Below are 26051 nucleotides of genomic sequence, written 5' to 3' on the forward strand. Positions count from 1 at the left end.
TACTTTATGCATTAAATATTAAATTTCAAAACTTATATGTGTAAATATAGAAGAAAATCAAAAATATAAACATAAACTTTAACATAATTGTCTAAATTTGTTCATTTTATTCAAAAAATATAAATTTCTAGATTAAATTCATGTTAAAATGTTGACCAATTTTGACTTTGACCGAATATGATTACTAAATTCGATTTTGACTCATTAATTGACATTGACCAATTAATTAAACGGATTTTGAAAAATCGGAACGAATTGCTCTTAAAAATGATTAATCGGAGATTAATCGGCGAGTAATCGAGTTTTTTTACAACACTGCTAATTATGATTCCCCTACAGAAATTTTGACACTTCATTACATATTATAGATGGCATTATAGAAAAAGTTAATGTAACCCACAAAGTTTTTTAGTTGTGCTTGCTGGGTCCGTCTTTATTGTTTCGTATTGCTAGTAGTAGTTGCTTTAGTTGGTATCCATGTTTAGATTTTGCGTTTGTAGCTTTGATGCTCACTAGTTTGGTTGGTTGCACTTTATGTCCGTCTTTGTATCATTTTGGATTAAAGTCTCTCTTTTTGATAGTTCGTGTTTTTTTTTTTTTTTGGGAAAAACAAATAATGATTTCTATAATTAGTCGGTCAAGTTGTATAAATAAGGGATTATATATCAGAAAACCACCTAAGTTTATTGTTTTGTGTTTGCATTCTATGATTATTTTTTTTTTTTTAGTTCTAATATATATAAGAAACAAATACAAATTTGAGTGGTCTACAAAATTATTTTTAAAAATAGAAAATTTGAATGACTTGCAAAATGAGTGGCCTAAAAACACAAAACAATAAATTTGGGTGGCCTTCAGATATATAATCCATATAAATAAAATCAGTCCTATTTTAACTAACTACATTGTCACATGCAGCATGGACACAAAATATCTCAAACTAAGTAAAATAAATATTAGTAGAGTGATAATGATGCTATATAGCATTGCTTCCACTCACCTAAACCTAAACAAAAAACTGAACACCAGTTAGTACACTAAAACTGATCAACTCTATAATAACAGGTAACTTTAAACAAAACCACTACTATCATCATATGCAGCTCAAGATCAACATAATAAAAAAGTTCCCAGTGAAAAGCAAGGAACTTGATACTTAGCTTAATACAAGAAGTAAACACATCCAAAAAAAAGTCCCCAGAAAACAACCAACTAGTTCAAGCGATGCCAATAGTATCTTAAATTCGTAGAAACAAACATCATAGTTATGAAATAAACATAAACATAAACAAACAGAAACTCAAAAAGTGGCAGAGTGGCCGTGCAGCCAAAAACTTCAATCATAAACTTGAACCAATCACATCCGATCAGCAAGATACTTTCCAAGCGAATCAATCGGCTTTTGTGAATTTTTATCTCCTACTCCCCTACGCTTGATCTTTATTCGAGCAAGATAATCAGCTGCAATCCATGCAAAGCTTAAATGTACAGTTTCGCCCTCACTATCAGGTTCTTTTAATTTTAACGCTTTCTTTACCCAAGTAGGATCATAAGTAACCTGGTACCAAGCTGACGCCTTTCTCTCAAGTATCAGATTCCTCTCCTCTTCTGAAACTTGGTCAAACTCGGGATCTAAATGGTCAAACACTTTCCTATACTCCTTTCTCAACGCACTATAAGCATGTTTAATTCTTTCTTTTAACTCACCTTGTTTCTTGCTACTGTGTTTCGGCATTGACCAAATGTGACCCGTTACAATTTCTTCTTCTCGGGCTACTTTATACTGTCCAAGAAGCCCATTTAGTGATCGATCATACGACAACTTACATCCCCATGCATCATTTAAAAAGGTTCCCGCTTTATCAACTTCGAGATCTTTATCATACGGTATGTTTGACGGTTCGATTTGAAGCTTGGGAGGTGTGACATCAGCGCTGTAACAGTCGTGAATTTGTCGGTATAGTTTCCCGAGTATCTTTTTAGATTTGTAACTTTGGAACTTTTCTTTGCCCATAAAGTCAGGGTAAAGATTCGGTCTTAGCTTAGGTGGCATTTTAACGATCTTTCCGGTTTTCGGGAAATCAACGGCAGTAGCTGCCAGCTCAGCCAATTTGACGCAGTTTTCATCTAGGGCTCCATAATCACTCTTATCAGCATGGACTACGTGTGCATTGCAAATTGTACCAAGACTATCATTAACCATGTTCTTCGTGAAAAACTCTATGATGTCCTGTAAGGGGATAAGTAACAATGTGACTCAAGTTTGTACAGTAAGATCAGTAAAAAAGTTAATTGCAAATAGTAGAGGTTGACTATTTCAACCCATTTACTCAATGATGAGTAAAACTTTAATAAGCAAATGGGTAGAATAAAGATATATAAAGTTATAAAAGTCAACTAGACTTACTGGTTGCCCAACTGTTTTCTAAAGACAATGATGAACCGTTAAAAAACAAGTTCACCTTTTTTAACTACTGTTTAGGTAAATATATATGGTTAAACATAACCATAAGTTGGTTTGATAACACACATTACTATAAGAAACAAAACAGAAATGCCCATATTTACTTAATTTTTTTAGTACATGCAATACAACAGTAACTGTTCTGTTCTACAATTAGAATATCATATCATTGCAATGATATATTGTATGCAATTATCTTTAATGCAGTAATTATCTACATAAATGATGGTTAGATAACCAAAAGTGTTTCACAAACTAAAAAAGTTTCAGATAGATGAAAAAATAGTTACCGAGTTTTTAACTTCGCGGGGTAGTTTTTTAGTTTCAGCAGCAGCATACTCCATAGGTGGCCAGCTTCGTTTACTAGGCGGAACAAGATTTTCATCCCAAGTAACAAAATACAAATCGCCATCAAGATCACTTCCGGAAGCTTCATTTGTGTGGGGCCGATCCCCCTTTTGTGGAAATATCAAACAGTCGAAAAGATGTTCAAGACCCGGTACATTAACGGCCTCCAAAATCCTTATATCACCAGGATGAAGACACGGGTTCTTTGCAACCACCACATGACCCGTAATAACAGTTAAATTTCTACCCGTTTCAGTAAATTTCGACCCATGTTTAACAAAACAGTTTTCAACCGAAGGGTTTGAAATTTGGATAAAGCATTGACCATGTTCAAGAACAGCTAACTCATCAAAACACCCCATTAACCACCTACCATTATTCACAAAAATTCTCGATTTTTCACGCAAATCATCGAGTTGCGTGACCCGTATGCTACTTAACATCCCTCGTAGATGCGGCTCGGTTCGGGGCTCGAAACCCGCACCTAACATGATAGACGCAGTGGACCCACTTTCGGCACATGAAGATGTAATAACATCAAACGCAACAGACGTATCTTCCATCATTTTGTCCAAATTGGTCACCATCTTCGTCTGCATATCCCAAAAGACTTCATCTTTAATCTCTAGGGACGAAAGCAACGTGATTATCTGTCTATTTAAGAACCCGGGTTGCAACCGTGTCCAAGAGCATATTTCAAGAACCGTATGATTCGACTCAAACTTATTCATACTATCCCTTAACTCAAGCTTAACACTATCGCCTTCTTTATCGGGCCACCACACAATAACACCCTTACACCCCGCATATCTAATCTGATACGCGCACGGTTGAATATCTTTCAACTGTAACTTTTCAGCTACTTCGAGTGCAAGTTCAGGCGATATTTTCCCGATCCCGTCTGAAAAAACATAGTTGTTTCTCTTGATATCTTCAAGCTTGAAATTAACCTCGTGGGCCGGTACGTCAACAGTTGCGTATGTAGACGAGAAACATTGGCCCATTCTAGCAGCACATTTTGCAATATTTCGGTCGCTAAACTTACCCATCCATTGTTTGATAGCTTGACACGTAATCTTGCTATTTTCAGCAAAAAACCAAGCGGATCGATCACGCAATTGGTTAGCCGAAAAGGCCAAGAAACAGTACCTTCGACCACATAAGTAGAACCCATTAGTCAATATACTTTTTACCCGTCTATATATCGTTGTATTCCGGGCTGCAAAACTCGAGGTAACGATTGGGGCCGGGTAAAAATTTAGAACGTGGTTGTTTAACGTTGTCATTCCTTCATCGGTGAAAGTGACACGTAAGAACCGGTCAGAAACGTCTCGATAATGCCTTAGAACACGGTTCGATAGTTCAACTTCTGGTGGCAAACAGTACGCTTTGCTTGGAGTAATAATAAGTCTTCTTACTTCAATTATATCATTTTGGTCAACTTGTTTTTTAATCAATTTCGGGCTATTTAGTAGCCATTCTTGAACTAACTTCAAACGAGAAAATGCATCATATTCGGGGAGTTTTTTAGAACTTATGTATTTCAAAGCCGCCATGTTGACCTCCTCGGGTTGACTTCTTAACAAATCGAAAACCTTTTCAGTAAATTGGTACTGATTGATAATGCATCTGTGTATTACCGAATTGACCAAGAACAAAACTTTAAAGGGTATGTCTTCTTCGTGATGAATACAAAAAAAAGGGTCTTGCATAGGCAAACCAAAACCGGGTTCGTCTTCTACTTTAAGCTTTGTGTTGAAGTGATCTATATATGCCCTTTGTTCTTTAAGAAAAGCTAAAGCTTTTATCATTTTAGGGACTTCACGAATCTTGATTGAAACCCGATATGTGTTACATCTCCCGATGGCCCCACTAGGCGTGAAATCGGTGGTCCGGATCCATGGATCATCATCATCCAACGTTTCAAATGGGTCCGTTGTTGCAATATCATCATCAGCAGTTCGATAAGATATAACGGGGGCCGATGCCAACTGAAAAACCACAACCAAATGATTATTATACTCTTTAACAACGTTCACATCCTTCACCAAAAACTCGACCTTGAAGTCGCATTTTATCACCGCATAACTTTTCGTCTCTTTAGCAAAAAAGGCGGTGTCTCTCGTGAACAGAAACTTGCAACTCCGATCGAACGGGTCAATAAGAAAGTCAACACCTAAATTAGGCCCTTTCCATGCAACAACAAAGTCAATTCGACTAGTCAACAGCCCGATTTCAAGAAACACATTTGAAAACCTAAACGGTGTCTCTTTCCTTCTACGTTGGTTCATTCGGTAAGGATTCTCGGGTCCCGAACTAACTTCTAACGTATTGTTGTTGAGTACAAGTTGACCTGTGCGTGACAAATCTATAGCCGTGTGAGCTGAATCGTGATGTACAAAGTGCACAAATGCGTGCGGTTCAACTTTCTCGTAATCAATGACTCGTTGGATGTTTTCGAGGTCAGCATCGAATTCGGGAAACGTGTCGGGTGGCGTTGATGACCATTTCACCCTGCATCTGATAACTTGTCCCGCTTCTTGTTCGATGTAATCGAGAAGCATTTGTGCGGTGACTTGATTGTCGAACCCGCGTATACTGACCTGTGTGACCACCATCTCCCTATCGTTTTTCTCTGATTCCATTGTCTCCATTGTAAATTTATATTTATAAAATTCTCTAAAAAAACAAACTGTCTTCTTTGTTTGATCAATCAACTGTTGTTTCAATACCAAACCTGCAAGTGATACCGTAATCAGAATGTTACTTTAACATCACACATTCATCAAATTTCAAGAATTCGCATGGAAAAACAAAAATAAGAATGCTAAGATAGAATTTTAAGAATGCTACTTCTGTTCTGAAAATAGAATTTGTAAATCTGCGTCCGATTAACAGTACACAATAGAGGCCAAGAAGATATGAAAATGCTAATGATCAAATGAAGGATTATGCTAATACAAAAACACTTAAAACAATAAAATGTCTTATTGTCTTAACTTTTAAAGTAATAGTACGAGTTTTCGAAATATACGATATACTTTTGCATAATTTTATTTCTTTAATTAACTTACAGATATAGATGCCTATAAATTACTATCAGCCATTTATAAAGTAGATAATAATCTCAGCCAAACATAAGCAAGACACAATTCTTTATTCAAATTTAGGCATGATCCATTTTTTTCATCAATATATGCAAGACGAATGACAAGGCTAAAAATATCATAGAACTAGATAATAAATTATAATGTATGATGAATATTGTTTAAAGATACTGCATTTCCATTGATTTTATGTTTACAAGTAAATAAAAATTGCAAAAAATGATTACTTTTTGAGAAATAACACAAAAACAAAGAAGTAACAACGCAACCTATAAACCCCTTTTCTAGACAAATTGAAGTCAAAAACTTAACAAGCAGTGAAGTACTAAAATCAGCATACCAACAAAACCCTTTTTACACATAACTGAAACCCTAGTAAAGTTTTTTTTTTTTTTTTTTTTGAACGGCGGTATCAATCAAATTGAAACCCTAGTAAAGCTTGATGATCAAAATTGAAACTTTTTACAATCAAAGTAACAACAACCAACAATCAAGAGGTAAATACTAATTACATTGTTCAAATCGAAACCCTAGTACAACAAATTAATGAATCACGCACTGACCTTGGTTTCAATTGTGGAAAACGATGAAACCCGGTTGAGAAATGGGTTTAAAGTTTAAACGATGAAAGAAGGCATAAAGGGGAGTGTGAAGAACAAACAGGAAGTACATAAACTGCTTTTTTATGAAACGACATAAAATAAAATGCGTGATGTTGATTGATTATCATGCGGAAACGGCTTTAGTTCTTTTTTATCAAACGTATCTAAGAAGTTACATATTATTCATTATTCATTTATATCGTTTATCGTTTATAGAGTATAGAATAGAATAGAATAGAATAGAATAGAACAAATAAAGTTAATAAAAGTTAGGAGTATATTATTATTATTATTATTATTATTACTAGTAAAATGACCTGTGAAATCACGGGTTTGTTTAAACGAAACAGTTTAATAATATGTTTTAGGTATTAAGTGAACGTAAATGCTAAAGTCGTTTAGTTTAATGTAGTGGCGAATCCAGGATGAAAATCCAATGGGGTCCTAATTTTTTTTATCGAACCTAATTATATTTTAAGGGTACTTTAGTGGTTGTTTACCTTTGAAAATCATAAATTTTTAAAATATATGGGGTCCTATAGTTAAATTTAGTGGTGTCCCGTACAATTTCAAGAGCAGATAGTGTAAAAAAAATTATTTAATGGAGTCATGGGACCCCACTTCTCATAGAGTGGAGTCGCCACTGATTTAATGACTCGTGGAACCACAGAGTCCGAATAAGAAACTCGTTAGTTGAACATTTCATCAAACACTTAAAATTCATATTAAACAATCCACATTCAATCATTAGAGATAATATTGGTTGTCATTTTATTTTAAAAGTGTAAATTAAAATATAAATTTAGATTTAATAATAATAATTAATCAATAAGATTAAATTAAAATATAAATTTAGATTTAATAATAATAATTAATTAATAAGATTTAATTTTAATTCAAAATTATTTAGATTAATGACATTATCCACCATGCTTAAATTTGTTTCTTTTTCTTTTTGATTTTTTTAACAAAAGAATTAGCCTAATAATGACATCACCATTATATGATTTTAATATTAACTATAGATTTTTTACATTATAAAATAAAATAATAAATTATTTTATATTTTTTTTTACGTAAAACATAAATTAAATCAAATTAAATTAAAAAAATGATCATAAATCTAACAAGTACAATTAACACAGACTTCATTATCCGCAAATTGCTTTTTTTTTCTAGGTGCTCATTTTGTATTGGCTTTTAGGTTTCTTAGGTCATGTTTGATTTGGAATTAACGAGCTTAATAGAATGAAAATTAATTTGAAGATTAAAAAAATGAGTGTTTGTTTTGAATTTATTAAATAAAACGAGTCTTAATACAAATATTTCAAATAAATGTGAAATTACATATTAGTCACATTATTTTAAAATTTATCAGTAACTGCTTTTATAACTACTCAATATAGAGGTTAATATGGAAATATCAATTATTCAGATGATTATTCAGTACAAAAAACAAACAATAGTTATTTATTCATTACTTAGTCATCAAGACATCTTATTTAAATTCAGACAACATGACTTAATAAGAAGAAAAACCAAACGAACCCTTAGTCTGCTTGAATATATCAATTGGCCTAATTGCCTACTATCCTCTATTTAATCGGATAATACCAACATTAATCATTAATACATAAAAATTGAAAAACAACTAAACATGTTGAATCAATGCAACAAAATTTACACAACAACTAACCAAGCCGATAAAAGATCACATTTTAACCGTCAAAATCACATCAAAAACGACCAAACACCAACACAGTTCCTAATTTACTAAAACAAATAAACTTGGTATCAACAAACCACTCGAGCACGCTTCGCCCAACCTATAAGGAACCATCTAAAATCGCCATCTAACTCAAAAGCCAATCGCCAGGAAACAAAAAGAAAAACACTCCCTCAAAGCCGACTACAAGTAATTCGAGAAATCACCTCTCAACAACCCTAAAACCGCAGAGGTCCCCATCCGATGTTGGGCAAACCAACAAGAACCTCCAAAGATCTTGCAACAATAAAACTGTCGTTAACACCACCAATTGTATTTATTTATTGTGTTTTGTTTACATTGTAAAACCTTATTAATGAAAAATGTTTTTGTAATTTAATAATTAAAAAAATATTACTTTTATACTTTATGTTAAAATTAAGGGAAGTGATCCTCACACACCACTTTTTGATCCATGTACACCTAATTACATATTTTACCCTTAAATATATATATATAATAATAATATAAGTTTAACTTCCTAAGAGCATAATTGTAAGTTTATTAGACAAAAGTGTACATGGATCAAAAAGTTGTATGTGAGAATCACTTCTCTAAATTTAAAGACCTCACACATAACAAAAATACTAAAATTAATATATCAACATAATTCATTTTACACAAAATTAAAAGCCAAACAAAAGCTTCATGATTAAAACTCAATCTTAATCTTGATTCAATCACAGTAAAAAGAGCTAACAATCAGCAAGTATAAAACTTAAAGACATTGTTACTAACTGCTCCTTCATCTAAAAAAAGAGTTTATATTACTATTTATAGTTGTTTTAGAATAAATGTCTAATATATGAAATAGCACTGAAAATTCACTAAAGTTCCACTTTTTCCCTTTTTATAAATAAAAAGGTAAAAATTAACATAATTTATTCGTGAAATTGAAAACTTTGTTGAAGTTAACAAAATTATATATTATATATAATTATTAAATGAGAATAAAGTGGACAATTATATCATATATCTTAAAATGTTGATCCTTTTGTTGGGGGATATTTTTTCGAGATGAAAGGAGTATAATGTAACACCTTGATTTTTTTTTTACAGCGAAAGTGCATTTAATTACCAAAATAACCTTAGCTATTGTTTACAAACCACTTTATACAACAACGGGGTTACGTGAAAACATCATGAAATTAGAAAACATCAGAGTTCGGCTAATAGTCTAACATGTCTTCAACCCGTCTGCAGCACCCGTCCTAACTAGCAGTACCTAAACCTGCAATGGGTGGAAATGTGGGGGAATTAGTACAACTGCTAAGTGAATGGATACTATCTAACATACCAAACATAAGCAACTGAACATGCAAGGGTCACATCTATGCTAACGTCTTGAACTAGCATATAACAACAATTGACAATATGAGGATCGGCGGCTTGTACGAGCACACGACTTAGCTGATCAGGCTACAGTCTACCGATAGTCCGCTTTATTGATTCCACTACATAACCGTCCATACGCAATACATGCGTCCTTTTATGCTATACTGAACAATCAGTAATATCATGACCCGACCAGGCTACCACAGTCGACCTCACAAAAACCCTACCTTTCCGCCTCGGTGGGTTCCCAGCTTGCCGTCTCGGTTGGTGTCCAACTAACAGTACGCAAATAAGATCACAAATAATCAGTCATGCAATCGTCCTAACTAGCATGACAATATCTAACTACACATGGCAATCATACTAGATATAAACATAAGAGTAAAGAGTCTGAACAAGTAGTGTGTCAGCTACTTAATACTCTATCCGAAGATATACCCACTCACCAAATGCCAGCAACTAGCTCAGATAATCTATCACTGAGCGGCTTCCTTATCCTTATCACCTGAACATAAGGTAAATCAAGTTAGTTTCTGTCATTTAGCATAAAACAGCATATTACAGAAAATCAGTCACTAAAAGTCCACCTAACACTTATACATTTTCAGAATTTACATCCTGATTATCATAAGTCATGTGGACAGCATAACGGCTAGGAAACAACTAATTTAAAAAACAACTACTGATCTGATCTACATTCGTACAGTTACATCGTGCATCCGTACGGTTACACATTTTCTGCCCGGTTGCATCAACATCATTGCATCCGTACGCTTGTACATGCATCCGTACGGTTGCACAGTGTACCCGTGCGGTTGCAAGCTACAATCGTACGGTTGTGTTCATCGAGCAACAGCAGTAGAAACTGACGGGTTTCAACCTAAAATTACCAATTCTTGCTCTAGAGCTCGTTTCTTACCTCTATACTGACCAAATCAAGTACACTTAACATCAAAGAGCATAAACCCACAAGATTTTGACACAAACAACATCAAAATCAACCATTTTGACTCAAAATTGTACTTTTAACAAAGTTAACACAAAATCTTCATTTTCTCAAAGATAGAGCTAGAAACACTTTGATTCTTACCTCAATAGACTCAGTATATCATAAAAAAAAAGATGATATGAATGATTTGAGCTCTATAACATAAATTAGAAATCTAGGATTTTCAAATGGTGAGAGTTTAGGCACGGTGTGTGGAATATTCAAGAAGGGAAATAGGGAAAAAGAGCTGTATAATACACTTAAAAGGGTTAAAAACCCATACCCCATCACACACGGGTATTTACCAGTTATCTGATAACTTTCGTACTTAATTTGACTGCCATAACGAAGTCCAAATTAAATAAACGAACATGTTCTGTAACCCTTGTCATAAACTGGTCTTAACCAAACAATAAAATAATACTAAACATATAATTAAAATAAATGCATAATTAGTCACACAATTATGCCTGAGGGCAAAAAGGTCATCTTACATATATGCCCGATCTGAGGATATTACATATAATAACTATATCATTCAATAAACGTTAGAAATAGAGTTTACATAACTATAAAAAATATATTGAGTATTGATTAATGATGACGTATCTATTGTCAAGTCTCGTTCATAGGCTCTTAGCTAGTGGGTTCTCTGACTTGCCTCTGATGGTCTTACCTTATTGACTTTACCCTTAGTGAGTCGTCTTTATTGAGCTACTCATAATGTGTTTGATCCATGTTTTTTCTCTGAATAAAGACATTAAGATCTTACAAAAAGGATAAGAGATTAACGTGGCTAGAACATACCTATCTCACACAAAACAAGGTTAGTTATTTAGTACTTCTCTTCTTCTCTCAAAAATTCCATCTCCTTAGATGAGATTGTAACAACCCGTCTTTTTCCGTTTACTTTTCATTTAATTATTTTCAAGTCATTATTTAATTATAACATCTCTCGTTAAAATGCGTATTTAAAATAATTCGTTTAGTTAATTCACGCACCCGCTTTTAAACTCGAGAGACTAATGTTGTCAAGGGACCAAAGTTTTGACTAGGTCAAATGGTCAAACTCCATCTCCTCCACTCATTCATTCACCTCCTCACTTTTTGATACTTCCATTTTTTTCTCTCAACTCACTCAACAAAGATTCATCATCTAAATTCGATCTAGCAAGCTTATAACAAAAGAAACTACATATTTGTGATCTACTAATCAAGACCTTCATTTTGGTACCAATTTTAATACTTGGGTTGTAACGACCCGGAAATTTCTGACCAAATTTAAACTTCATCTTTATATGTTTCCGACACGATAAGCAAAGTCTGTAATATTGAATCTCAAAAATTTTAGAACTATGTTCATATATTCAATTACCCTTCGACTATTCTCGACGATTCACGAACAATTATATGTAAATATATATGTATATAAATATAGTTATATTAATTGAAAACGTTAGCAAAGTATTAGATGTATGATACTTTACATGAACGTATTTGTTTTAATATATGTTTAATATATCTATCGACGAAATTAAAAGATAATATCAAATGATTGAATTATCAGATACATTGTGATATGATTACGGGTCTCTGTTGTGAGGTCCACTATAATTTAAGAAATCTATTTTTTTAACAACATTCGAAAAATAGTAAAGTGATTTACAAGTAAGAACAAATGTGTCAAATATCGGTAACTAGACAAAGGTTAGTGGAGATTCCTGTTTGATATTCAGTTCTGAAACGACCCAACCCGTATTAAAACCGGCCCATAATTTTTTTTCCTTTTAATACGCTTTAAATAACACTTTAGGTTCCAATTGTGTTTCCATAAACATCTTTAATACAATAGAAGGTTTAATAACCTTAAAACATTTAATACGTGAGTTAATTATCCAAACGGGCATACACGACCCGATTAATTTAGTTTCCACAAAACCGAGCACGGTGATTGGGGATACGCTACCCAATCCTAATAAATCCAAAAGCACATCTTCTAAAGCAAACTACGCGAGTCCACTAGTCCCCACGTTTACCCGAGCCACCGCCTCCATGCAAATCTATAAAAATATAAACAACGAGAGGGTAAGCTAACGCTTAGTGAGTGAGAATACACTACATACATATATATGCATAAAATGGACACGCCACACAAATAATTAAATACCGCATACCGGAGCATCCAAGCATAAAGGCAAGCTAAGCTAAGCATACCGTATAATCACTAAGCAACAAGCTAGTAACAACAACCATAAAGTAAGTCACCAACGACGATGTGAACAACGCCAATAATCTACGCCCGGAGGGTTAGCTACATCACAACAATACATTAATATATATATATATATATATATATATATATATATATATATATATATATATATATATATATATATATATATATATATATATATAACAGAGCGTAAAACAGCCTAAGGTTAACCAATCGTACAAAGGAATGGTACTCGAATTTCCCATCGGTGTTCATAACAACCGTTAGTGTACAACACATATATCACTAACCCTTGGACAACACATATCCGTTTATAAAATTATTAGTGTACAACACATATAACACTAAATTGGACAACACATATCCATTCATAAATCATTAGTGTACAACACATATAACACTAAATTGGACAACATATATCCATTCATAAAACCGTTAGTGTACAACGCATATATCACTAACTTGGACAACACATATCCATACAATAAACCGTTAGCATACAACGCATATATCACTAACTCGGACAACATACATTTGTTCATAAAGGCCGTTAGTGTACAACGACATATATCACTAACTTGGACAACACATATCCGTTCATACAAATAAATACATTATATACATACATGTATACTTATTCCACTCACAACCACGTGTGATAACGTACACCCAAAGTGTGTACTTCGCCAAAGGTGGTCAACCAAAACGCACAACCATGCCAATTGGACCTATACACAAGTCCATCAGATCTACCTACATGTGAAGTGAGCTCTATAGCCGAGAATCACTTCACCCGACCCGCACCCATCCTACACATACATATGCACATAGGATATTAACACTCACCTTGTCACCTTGAAGAATGCTTCTAAGTAATCCACAACTCGTCAATGGAAAGTACCTATTCCATTATCACAAATTCAACAACACACTTAGATTGGATCTACAAACCAACCCAATTTGACACTTAGTGCAAATTCGACCCAAATGCACTTCCAAGGACAAACCGCGCCCAAACTACCCAATAATCACTAACATAAGTGATAATGGTCCTAATATACCAATTAAACCCGAACACAAGTGTTAAACACTTATCGTTCTCAAAATCGCCCATAAACCCTAATTTTGACCCATAAGGTCAAAATCTCACCATTTATAAGTTTTGACCCCAAACATGTTTAACTTGGTTTTATACTTCAACTTAATCCATTTTAAGTTTACAAACCGCATCGAATCGACGTTCGGGTCATAATCCTCAACAAACCCTAATTTTGACTCTAGTCAAAATTAGTCAACCACGAAAACCCTAAAAGTCTTCAAAACACCAATAATCACTAATGCTAGTGATTGTACACCATTTACAAGTCTTAAACATGGTTAAATCATTAACCAACCCAAAACCCGCATCTTGGTGTTAACCTTCAATTAATAACTAAATGGGTTCTATCTATGAATCATACAATCAAAAGCCCCAAAATTGAATGATGAACACAAGAAATAAATTCGGAGTTAGAGCTTACCACTAGTATCACCGTGTAGCTAAGAACGAGGAGAACAAACTTGTCAACTACGCCAAAGATCAAATCCCGTTTCTTCCTTTCCAAAAATCCGTTTGAAATCAAATGGGTGTTTGAGTTTTTGAGAGGAAAATGAAATGAAAAGGAAAATGAAATTAGGAAATGAAATGAATGGATGAGGTTAAAGCCTCAAATCTGGCTTAAACGCGAAAAGACCAAAATGCCCCTCACTTTACCTAAATAGGGCGAAAACAGGAACCAGTTCGCCCACATTGCCGCGCCGCGGCCTTAAATGTCGCGCCGCGACATTTGCCTAGGTCTGGGATCATTTTTTGTCAAGCTTCTGATCTGGATTCCAGTTAAATGCCTCGCCGCGGCCTCCTTTGTCATGCCGCGACACAAGGCACGATCTGAGTCATCTTCTCCTCACACAAGACTTAACACTAGAAAATGTCCCGAACCCTTCATACGCCTATCGTACATACCCAATTCACCTATAAATCATATACGGGGAAAAACGGGGTGTTACAAGTTCATGCTTTACAATATTTTCCTCGTGACTTTGATAAGATAATTATTTTAACTTTCATTTTATTTAATGTGAAAGTAAGAATGTGGAGTGTAAATAACTTAGATGTTGGATATCGACAAGTTAAGTAAATCAACATTTTACATTAAGATGATTTTATACGTTTATTTAACCTTTGGACTTTATCCCACGCTTCACCAACAAACTGTAATTTAAAAACTTGAAGCCTATTATGAGTATATATAATTTTTACTTTTCTAAAACGTTTTATGATATAACAATTTTCATTATTTTAACCTTTTAACAAAATGATTCTTAAATATATTTAGTTTTGGAAAACAAAATTATAATATTTGATTTAGTTTCAAACGTACAAAAACGTTTTTAGTTTAAAAAGAACTTTATTATTAAGACGTTTTATAAGATAATTTGTTTATAAATTTTGGAGAACTTAATTAAAGCTTTGTATTATAAATTTGAAAATATATTTTTATTGTTGCAAAAAGGTAAAAGTATTATTAAATAATTTTGAAAAGATTTTAAATTATATAATAAACTTTGAAATATAATTAGTTTTGAAAAACTAAATATTATATTTTAATTATATATAATATGTACAAATTTATATATTTTTTTAAATGAAGATATATATATATATATATATATATATATATATATATATATATATATATATATATATATATATATATATATTACAAAGTGATTAAATATAATATTAACTTGATACAAAATGTTTTGATTAATATTATCATATATATAAATAACGAGAAGTTAAATTAAAGAAGCAAATGACCTACACACTCGAACGTTAAAGTTACATTTCGAGTGATATAGTTTATTGATAATTTAAGTCTATATTTTGATAAGGGTACGAATCACAAAACATAGAATGCAAATTATTAGAGCGTACAAAGTAACCTTCAAAAAACGGGAACCGGGACTTAAGTCGAGCGTAAACGTACAAGTCATCGGAACTAAAGTTACAAGTCAATGTTGCACATAAATATAATATAATATATATAATTATTAAGATTTAATATATAAATAATTATTTTATTAATAAAAACCGTCGGCATAAGATGTTAAAATGAAATGAGCTGTAAAAGCCATCCCATGCGATCGCATGGGAAATGGCCTAGAAAGCCATGCGATCACATGGCAGTCTGGGTCAGGCACCTTCTATAAATTCAATCGATTTCAGTTTAGTTTACACACACATCTATCTATATTACTTCCTCCGTTTGTATTATTATTTATATTATTATTATTATTATTATTATTATTATTATTATTATTATTATTATTATTATTATTATTATTATTATTATTATTATTATTATTATTATTATTATTATTATTATTATTATTATTATTATTATTATTATTATTAAGATTAAAAATATTAATCTTATTATTATTAGCATTAGTACTATTGGATATCGTTATTATTAGTATTATACATAAAATATTACGACGAGGTCATAGGCATGTTATTTCAAAACGGGTTTTCGAGCGGGATAGAGCTAAGGAAATTATGGGTTATAGCTAAGGAGGTTATGGGTATTATTCGGGGATTTTATTCGTGAAGTCAACCTAGCGTTTGTCATGTCCGTCGCATCTACGTACTTTCCTGCAATATTGAATCACAATATTGATATGTGAGCATTCATATCTTGTCTTTTATATATTAATAGTGTATCCATGTCTAGTGCTCGAGTATATATGTTTATGGATGCTTGTATGCTTAATGTCGTGATTAAATAGTTTATGATAAATCACAAATTTGATACATATGCTACTGAGATAAGGTATATGATATGCATGTCGTTGGAAAGCTGGCGAAAAATTAATAACTTTTCATTAAGAAATCGTGTGGTTTCGACGAACGGATTAAAAGATATGGTCAACTGAATTATCATTAATTCTAATATTATTATTATTATTATTATTATTATTATTATTATTATTATTATTATTATTATTATTATTATTATTATTATTATTACTATCGTCGTTATTGTTATCGTCATTATTATTATTATCTAATAATAATAATTATTATTATTATCAATATCGTTATCAATATAAGTATTATCATTAAAATTGTTATTGTTATTCTAAATACTATCTTTATTATCACTAAGGTTATTATCACTAAGGTTATTATTATTATTATTATTATTATTATTATTATTATTATTATTATTATTATTATTATTATTATTATTATTATTATTATTATTATTATTATAATTATTAGTATTATCATTAGTATTATTATAATTATTATTATTATTATTAGTATCATTATCATTAAAACTAATATTAGCATCATCTAATTGTTATGATTACTATTATTATCATTATTATGAATGCGATATAAAAGAGGACTAAAAGCTATTAAACAAATCAATTAGGAAATAATGAGTATAAGTATCATGATGAAATTAAAATATTGTAATATATTGATTTAGATAAAAATATCGTTTTCATTATTTTTATCATTATTATTATTATTAAAAGTATCATTAATATTAAAACTATCATTTTTATTAAAATTATCATTTTTAATAGAAATATCATTGTTATTATAAAATATCATTATTATTATCATTTTAGTATTATTATTATTAAAAATTATCATTTTGAATAGAATTATTATTTTTATATAAAATATTATTATTATTACAGTTAATATTAAAAAGTATCGTTATTATTAAAATTATCATGATTAGAATTATCATTTTATAATTAATATGATCATTAGTAAAAATAAATATTGTTATTATTATTATTAGTAGAATAATAATAATAATTATTATTATTATTACAAAATAATACAGCTTTTACTCATTATTATTATTATCAATATTATTTTATCAAATAAATATGTGATACAAAGATATTTTTTACCACACGTAATATAAATACATTAATACGAGTAATACATACCACTATATTTTTATGATATTGAGTGAACTGTATAAATTTTATTACTTGAGATATATAAAAGTATATTTTTATCATATATAAATTTTAATATAAATTTTTATTTATTAATAAATGACTTGTATTATTTACTATAATAAAATCTAATAAATATATTTAAATATATAAAACAACTATATTTAAGTTATATAATAAACATGTATAGATTTTGGAAGTCATTTTAGGTCAAGTTGACTTTTATTGACTTTTGCATATCGGTCTCGAGCATTAGGATTGTGATACATTACGACTTGACCTGAATTGTTAGACAGATATTGACCAACATATAAATATATATATATATATATATATATATATATATATATATATATATATATATATATATATATATATATATACTTAATATAGGTTCGTGAATCCGAGGCTAACCCTGCACTTGTTCAGTGTCGTCATATGAATAATTGCTACGAAATACAGTATCGTGAGTTTCATTTGCTCCCTTTTTAAATGCTTTTGCAATATATATTTTTGGGACTGAGAATACATGCGCTGTTTTATAAATGTTTTATAAAATAGACACAAGTACTTGAAACTACATTCTATGACTGGATTATCAGACCGAATATCACCTCTTTAGCTTGGTAACCTAAGAGTTAGAGAACTGGCCCCTAATTGACGCGAATCCTAAAGATAGATCTATGGGCCTTGACAAGCCCTAGTCAGAAATTTGAACTGCTTTAGTACTTCGATTTATATACAGGCGAGAGGATTATGTTATACAGATGAGAGGATTCTATTTTAGGGATATTCTATATGCATTATGTTAATGTCGGTTACCAGGTGTTCATCATATGAATGATTTTTATACAGATAGCTATATGCATGTATGTTATGAAAACGAAATCTGGTGGTCTATTAAAATTATGGAAATGATTGATTACGATAAACTAATGAACTCACCAACCTTTTGGTTGACGCTTTTAAGCATGTTTATTCTCAGATATGAAAGAAATCTTCCGCTGTGCATTTGCTCATTTTAAAGATATTACTCGTAGTAATTCATGGAATATTTCAAAAGACGTTGCATTCGAGTCATTGAGTTCAACAAGATTATTATTAAGTAAGGGACAGATTTAGTCATTTATAATTTGGATATATTGTGAAATGGTATGCATGCCAGTCAACTTTCGATGTAATGAAAGTTTGTCTTTTAAAAATGAATGCAATGTTTGTAAAATGTATCATATAGAGGTCAAATACCTCGCAATGAAATCAATTATTATGTAACGTTTATAATCGATATGAACGGGGCATTTCATGGGGTAAGCTTTTCAAAAACTCTAGATTTTTGTTCTTGGTGTTCTTAACTAATGAAAATGTTAATTAGTGTCTATGGCTCAAGTCTAACATGAATATGTGATTTGTTTGCTCGTTCTTGTCATTTTTGTGTAACTAGCTTAAACTTGAAAAATGACTAGTTTAATCTTGAGTTTTGATTGATTAAATGTTGCTTAGATGTTAAAGTTCATGTATTAAATGTGTTACTAGCATCATTAACTTCAATTTGATGTGTAGGTTGACTTAGAAAGACTTCATTAACATGATTATTGAATTTATGATTTTTGGTTTAGGTTTAGTAGTCTTAAATATGAATCTTGATGCATTAAAAGCTTTGTAATGTTGTTGGTAAGTACTTAGTTACAATAAATGCGTAATTACCTTCGAAATGGTGTATTATATGTGTGTGTTAAGTTCCCGAATCATCGTTTGCATTTATGAGCTTGAAACATTAAATGATGAACATTCAATGATCTTTAGACGAGGATTTAGTTATTGTAAATGTTGGATTTGGTTGATGATATGTGTTTAGTTGTATTCCTAGTTAAAATACCTTTTCAACGATGTATGGTATGCATTTTTAGTGTTTTCGGATCATAAAATGTGTTTGGGTATTTCTTAGTCACGTTGTAAGCGATCAAGGTATTAAAGTCGATCCCGCAAAAATTGAAGCCATTAGTAAATGGGAAACCCCCACTACTCCTACTCATATTCGTCAATTTTTAGGCCTCGCCGGTTATTATCGTAGATTCATCGAAGATTTCTCTTTGGTTGCACGTCCTCTAACCGCTTTAACTCACAAGAGAAAGAAATTCGTTTGGGCGACCGAACAAGAGTTCGCGTTTCAAGCCTTAAAGAAAAAGTTAACCACTGCTCCTATCTTATCTCTTCCAGAAGGCAATGATGATTTTATTGTATATTGCGATGCCTCGAAACATGGTTTTGGGTGTGTATTGATGCAACGAAAGAAAGTCATTGCTTATGCCGCTCGACAATTGAAAATTCACGAACGAAACTACATGATACATGATCTCGAACTTGGAGCCATTGTCTTTGCCCTCAAAATGTGGACACACTATCTTTACAGAACCATAAGTACCATCTTCACCGATCAAAAAAGCCTCCAACACATTTTCGATCAAAAACAACTAAATATGAGACAACGACGGTGGATCGAAACATTGAACGATTAAGATTGTGAACTTTGTTACCATCCCGGGAAGGCAAATGTAGTAGCCGATGCCTTGAGCCGAAAGGAAAGAATGGTGCCTCTTCGTGTCCGAGCCTTAAACATCACCATCTGCACCAATCTCAATAGCCAAATCCGTGTAGCCCAAGATGAAGCTCTCAAAGATGAAAATATATCTCACGAACACTTGAACGTTCTCGTCTCTCGATTCGAAGTTAAGGAGACCGGACTCCGATAATTTGCCAGAAGAATTTGGGTGCCTAGTTATGGGGATTTACGAAGCCTTATCCTAGACGAAGCCTATAAGTCAAGGTATTCAATTCATCCCGGTGCGGTAAGATGTACCACGACCTCAAAGAACAATATTGGTGGCCGAACATTAAAAGGGACGTTGCTACTTATGTTGGAAAGTATTTAACTTGCTTTAAGGTCAAAGCCGAACATCAAAGGCCATCCGGGTTACTTCAACAACCCGAAATCCCGCAATGGAAGTGGGAAAGAATAACGGTGGACTTTATCACAAAAATACCAAAAACGGTGGGCGGTTATGACCATTTGGGTTATTATTGACCGTCTCACCAAATCCGCTCACTTCCTAGCCATGAAAGAAACCGACAAAATAGACAAACTTGCACAACTATACATTAAGGAAATTGTGTCCCGTCACGGTGTACCCTTATCGATTATTTCTGACCGGGATGCCCGTTTCGCTTCTAGATTTTGGAGTGCCTTACAAGAAGCCTTGGGAACACGTTTATACATGATGTGACACCTGAAAAGACCCGTCCTAATCCATCCGGACGAATACATTACATTTGGTTACATCGCGAGGTACTTGACCTCTATATGATATATTTTACAAACATTGTATTCGTTTTTAAAAGACAAACTTTTATTACATCAAAAGTTGACGGCATGCATACCATTTCCTAATATATTCAACTATGAATGACTTGATAATAATCTTGATAAACTAAATGACTCGAATGCAACGTATTTTGAAATATGTCATGAATGACTCCAAGTAATATCTCTAAAATGAGCAAATGCACAGCGGAAGATTTCTTTCATACCTGAGAATAAACATGCTTTCAAGTGTCAACCAAAAGGTTGGTGAGTTCATAGGTTTATCTTAAAACAATAAAATTTATCATTTTGATAGACCACAAAATTTAAATGCTGCATGGTACAAATGGGCCCGAATCCTATACCCACCTGTAATGTACATGCGATATCTTTTAAATACAGTACACCTTTCTCGTGTACGAAATCATCTTTCATAAATCTTAGTAACCATACACATATCTCGTGCACAAAAATAACATACACATAACCTGTGTATAAAATCATTCTCTCGATACATAACATTCATATCAATTGGTGGCAATTATCATGTCCACATAATTTAATGGTGGAAATTATCATGTCCACATAATTCAATGGTGGCAATTATCATGTCCACATAATTCAACTGTGGCAATTATCATGTCCACATAATTCAAAAATAATCCGCAGAACTTCTGTCTGCATAATAATTCATTCGAGGAATGTTTTGCTTGTGTCTATCTCGTCAAACATTTATAAAAGTATTTCATGTATTCGCAGTTCAAAATATATTTCAAAAGCATTTAATAAAGCAGTTGTAAAAAACAGCGCATGTATTCTCAGTCCCAAAAATGTAAAGAGTAAAAGGGAATCAAATGAACTCACATATTGTATTTTGTAGTAAAAATACATATACGACATTGAACAATGCAGGGTTGGCCTCGGATTCACGAACCTATATCATTTGTATATCTATTAAAACGTATAATCGTGATCGAACAAAATTAACTATTATTATTAATGACATAGCTTTTATTTTAATAACTTTTATTCATTTTATATATAAAAATATTACTATTGTTAAGTTATATGTATTGAGTATAGTTTTTAATAGCTGTTTGATAAATTAAATAAAAAGTGATATTATCTTTTACTAATAATCATAGTAAGTGCTTTTAATAATAATAATTATTATAGTATTAATAACCATGATAATAATAAAGTTAATAATGTTAAATTGTATTATTTTCATAATATTAGATTTTAATAACTACTTCTAAAATAATAATTTTAATAATGATAAAAATGAAATTTTAATAATAATGATAATGTTAAAAATAATAATAATGTTAATAAAAATAAAAATACTTATAATTCTAATAAATATAATAATAATAATAATAATATAAGTAAAAATAAATAAAATGTTATAAGTTAATAATAACAATGATAATCCTTATATTACTTCTTATTGATAATACTAATACTTATGTTAATAATAATAATAATAATAATAATAAAAATCTTAAAATCATATTAATACTAATAATAATAATAACTATAATAATAATATTACTTATAATACCTATACAAATGATACTAATAATAATCATGATATCAATAATAACAATAAATATAACAATAATAATAATAATAATAATAATAATAATAATAATAATAATAATAATAATAATGATGATGATGATTTTTAATAAATAATCTACCTTAGGAGCTCATTCTAAAAAAAATGCATCGAGAAGGGATTGAACCCGAGACCTCTCGTATAAACACAAACCCTCTGAACCACTCGACCAAATTCTGTTTTTCTGAATTTTCTAGCAACCCAAATCTATTTAACTTATTTCCCTTCGTGTTCTTCTCTTTCGTGAAAGTAACTGATCAGAGAACCGTATCTCAATCAAACCTTTAATTATTATTATGATTTAGACATTATTATGAAATAGAAAACAACCATGATATGTTGGATTTAATCGTATAACAGGAAAAAAAAATGAATTGAAGCAGGAAGAACACGATGAACACCCAACCTATGATTTTAAATTCCCAAACGTTTTGGCTCATAATCTTAACATGAAAAAGGTTTGAAATCCTTCCTAAAAACTTTATGGACAATCGATTTAACTCGAAACCTAAAATCAAATTCGAATTTTAATGAAAGACAATCAGTTGACTTTTTATTTTGAAACTTTGACTCAACAAATTAGAGTTCAATCTGAGGAATTGAAATATGGAATTTTGCAGAAAGATCATTGAGAGGTTTCCTAGTAAAACAGCATTAATGGATTTTAAATTTTATCACAAAATCAAACAATGGCAAATTTTGTCCAAGAACAGGGGACGTGCGAGTAAAAATAAAAAATAAAAAAATAAATCAGTTTCAAAATTATTTGTAAAGGTTCTTGAGGGTGGAAAAATTGATGGAGTTGTTGTTAATGTGAGAGTAGTCGATTGACTTATAGTTGAGATAAGTCGACAGAATCAAAATCAAAGACAGATAAGAAAGAAAAAAAAAATAAAAAAATATATCTCTGAATGGGATTGCTAACCGATATTGGCCTTTTCTGTGATTTACTTTGATTCTGGTACAGGATTAGAGACCCAAAAACAAAAATAGCTACAGCTTGTTTGGGATGCAAAAACCAATTTTTGATTCTTTTATATAAATATATATGTAGTGTATTTATCTTATTAATTATAATTAAAATGATATTACTGATTCTTGCGTATATTATTATATATATAGTATATAGTATCTGTCTGTTTTATATCTGTATATACATATGTATATACTAGTATTTTTATATATACTTCGTATACATGTAATTGTATTTATCTATAATAATTAATTATAACTATATTATTATTAATAATACAAAAATTTAATATAATATTTATAATAATAACACTAATAATAGTATTATAAATAATAAACTGATAACCATTAGTATTCTTATTAATAATGATCATAATTATTATGAAATATATAACATTAATATTATTTATAGCAAAAATACTAATTATACTATTTTTATTAATAATAACAATAATATTACTAATAATAATATATTAACTTTCATATTTATGTATTATCTATTGATATCAATAACACATCTAACATTGACTTTAATAATGATAACAAAAAATATTTTTATTATTAATGGTACTAATTATAATATCATTAGTTTTGCTGAAAATAAGAATATTAACAATAATAATAATATAACCATTTATACTTATCTAATTTCATATATATACATATATACTTTATATAACAATATTAAGGATACAAGTATTAATATAAATGTTATCATTATTAAATAAAATGAAAGTAATGAAAATAATATTAATATAGTATAATATGTTACAATTCATTATATCCTATTTACCAATAGTATAATATATTGTATCTTTAGTATTTATTACTATTTATTTTTATTATTTCTTATGTATAGAATTTATACATGTATATATATATATTTACATATTTATTTACACACAAAGGCTCGTGAATCGTCGAAATAGTCAAAGGGTAAATGATTACATGAAAATAGTTTAAACATTATGAGACTCAGTTTAATAGACTTTGCTTATCGTGTCGAAATCATATAAGATTAAGTTTAAATTTGGTCGGAAATTTCCGGGTCATCACAATACCTATCCGTTAAAGAAATTTCGTCTCGAAATTTGAGTGAGGTGGTCATGGCTAACAATAAAAATGTTTTCATGACGAATATGAGTTGATAAATTGAGTTTTATCATCATTGAGTAATATGGATAAAAATAACTCGATTATTCGAAGAGTACGAATGAAGCTATCACCAAAGAGTGAAATAGGAAAGTAAAGATTCATCTTAACTTTTGATAGAGTCAGGGTTGAATTTAGAAAATAAGATGCATCTTAACTTATGACGTTGCCTTAGTTGATATTCCGGAATTCAAGGGATTTAAAGAAAATCTTCGAAATCTAAAAGATTTGATTCTTCGGTGAATAAGGAGATTAAGATCTCTATAATTAAATACGGTGATCTGCCTCGATTACTCTGTCTCATATTTCCACTATAAATTAAGCTCTTCCGTCCCATTATTCTCACCATTTCTATACTTTCTTTCTTAGTTCATACATCCAAAAGATTGTGAAAATAATCCACTTCTAATCCTTGATATTTTCCTAATTATCATTTCTATCATCCTTCTTTTCAATCTTCCATCAGAAAAATCTGTTTACTTCTACTATTACCTTGGGGTGATACTATTCTTAATTATACCGTGTTTTTATATTGCTATTCGTATTAATATCCACGGTTTGTAATCTCCGTGTTGTTATTGGGCTTTATATTTTCTCTTATATTTCGAAATCCCTGCTTCCGTTTTCTATAATCATTGTCATCCACAGTTAATGCTCTCTCCTATTTTGCTGCGATTTATACTCCAATTTTCTATTTCTTTTGGAGCTTTGTCCCTTCATTTCTTCTTTTTACGATTGGACATCTCTGGTAATGGTCCAGAATTCGTAGATATGGAGTTCCGAATGAATTTAATGTTCTAAATAAGAAAGAACATTATAGCACGATTTAATTTGTCAAATTACCAGAATCACTGAGAATAGAACTATCAAGAATATATTTTCTTGACATGTTCAGAAGTTAATCAGAATGAAAGAGTTATGTAACATGACACATGATGACATTATAATATGTGAATCATCATGTTTCATTTAGAAATTCGGCATGACTTACTGTAATATAATCACGTTGATCAAGTGTCATTATATTATACTAACTCATGCATCAGTTCTCAACACTACTTCAAAATCATTCATA

The 26051-nt window shown here is 30.8% G+C and overlaps 1 protein-coding gene across 1 annotated transcript; it reads right to left on the reverse strand.

The window, feature by feature from the left end:
* Window positions 1-1153: 1153 nt before the first annotated feature.
* On the reverse strand, window positions 1154-5472 carry LOC139844469 (RNA-dependent RNA polymerase 6-like). The gene is made up of 2 exons (XM_071834698.1): window positions 2755-5472; window positions 1154-2230 (listed from the first exon to the last, which is right to left on the reverse strand). The coding sequence occupies exons 1-2, from the start codon at window positions 5464-5466 to the stop codon at window positions 1358-1360; spliced, it is 3585 nt and encodes a 1194-aa protein (XP_071690799.1). The 5' UTR covers window positions 5467-5472; the 3' UTR covers window positions 1154-1357.
* Between the last annotated feature and the right edge of the window lie 20579 nt (window positions 5473-26051).

This window comes from Rutidosis leptorrhynchoides, chromosome 4, assembly GCF_046630445.1.
Source record: "Rutidosis leptorrhynchoides isolate AG116_Rl617_1_P2 chromosome 4, CSIRO_AGI_Rlap_v1, whole genome shotgun sequence".
Taxonomy (NCBI): Eukaryota; Viridiplantae; Streptophyta; class Magnoliopsida; order Asterales; family Asteraceae; genus Rutidosis; species Rutidosis leptorrhynchoides.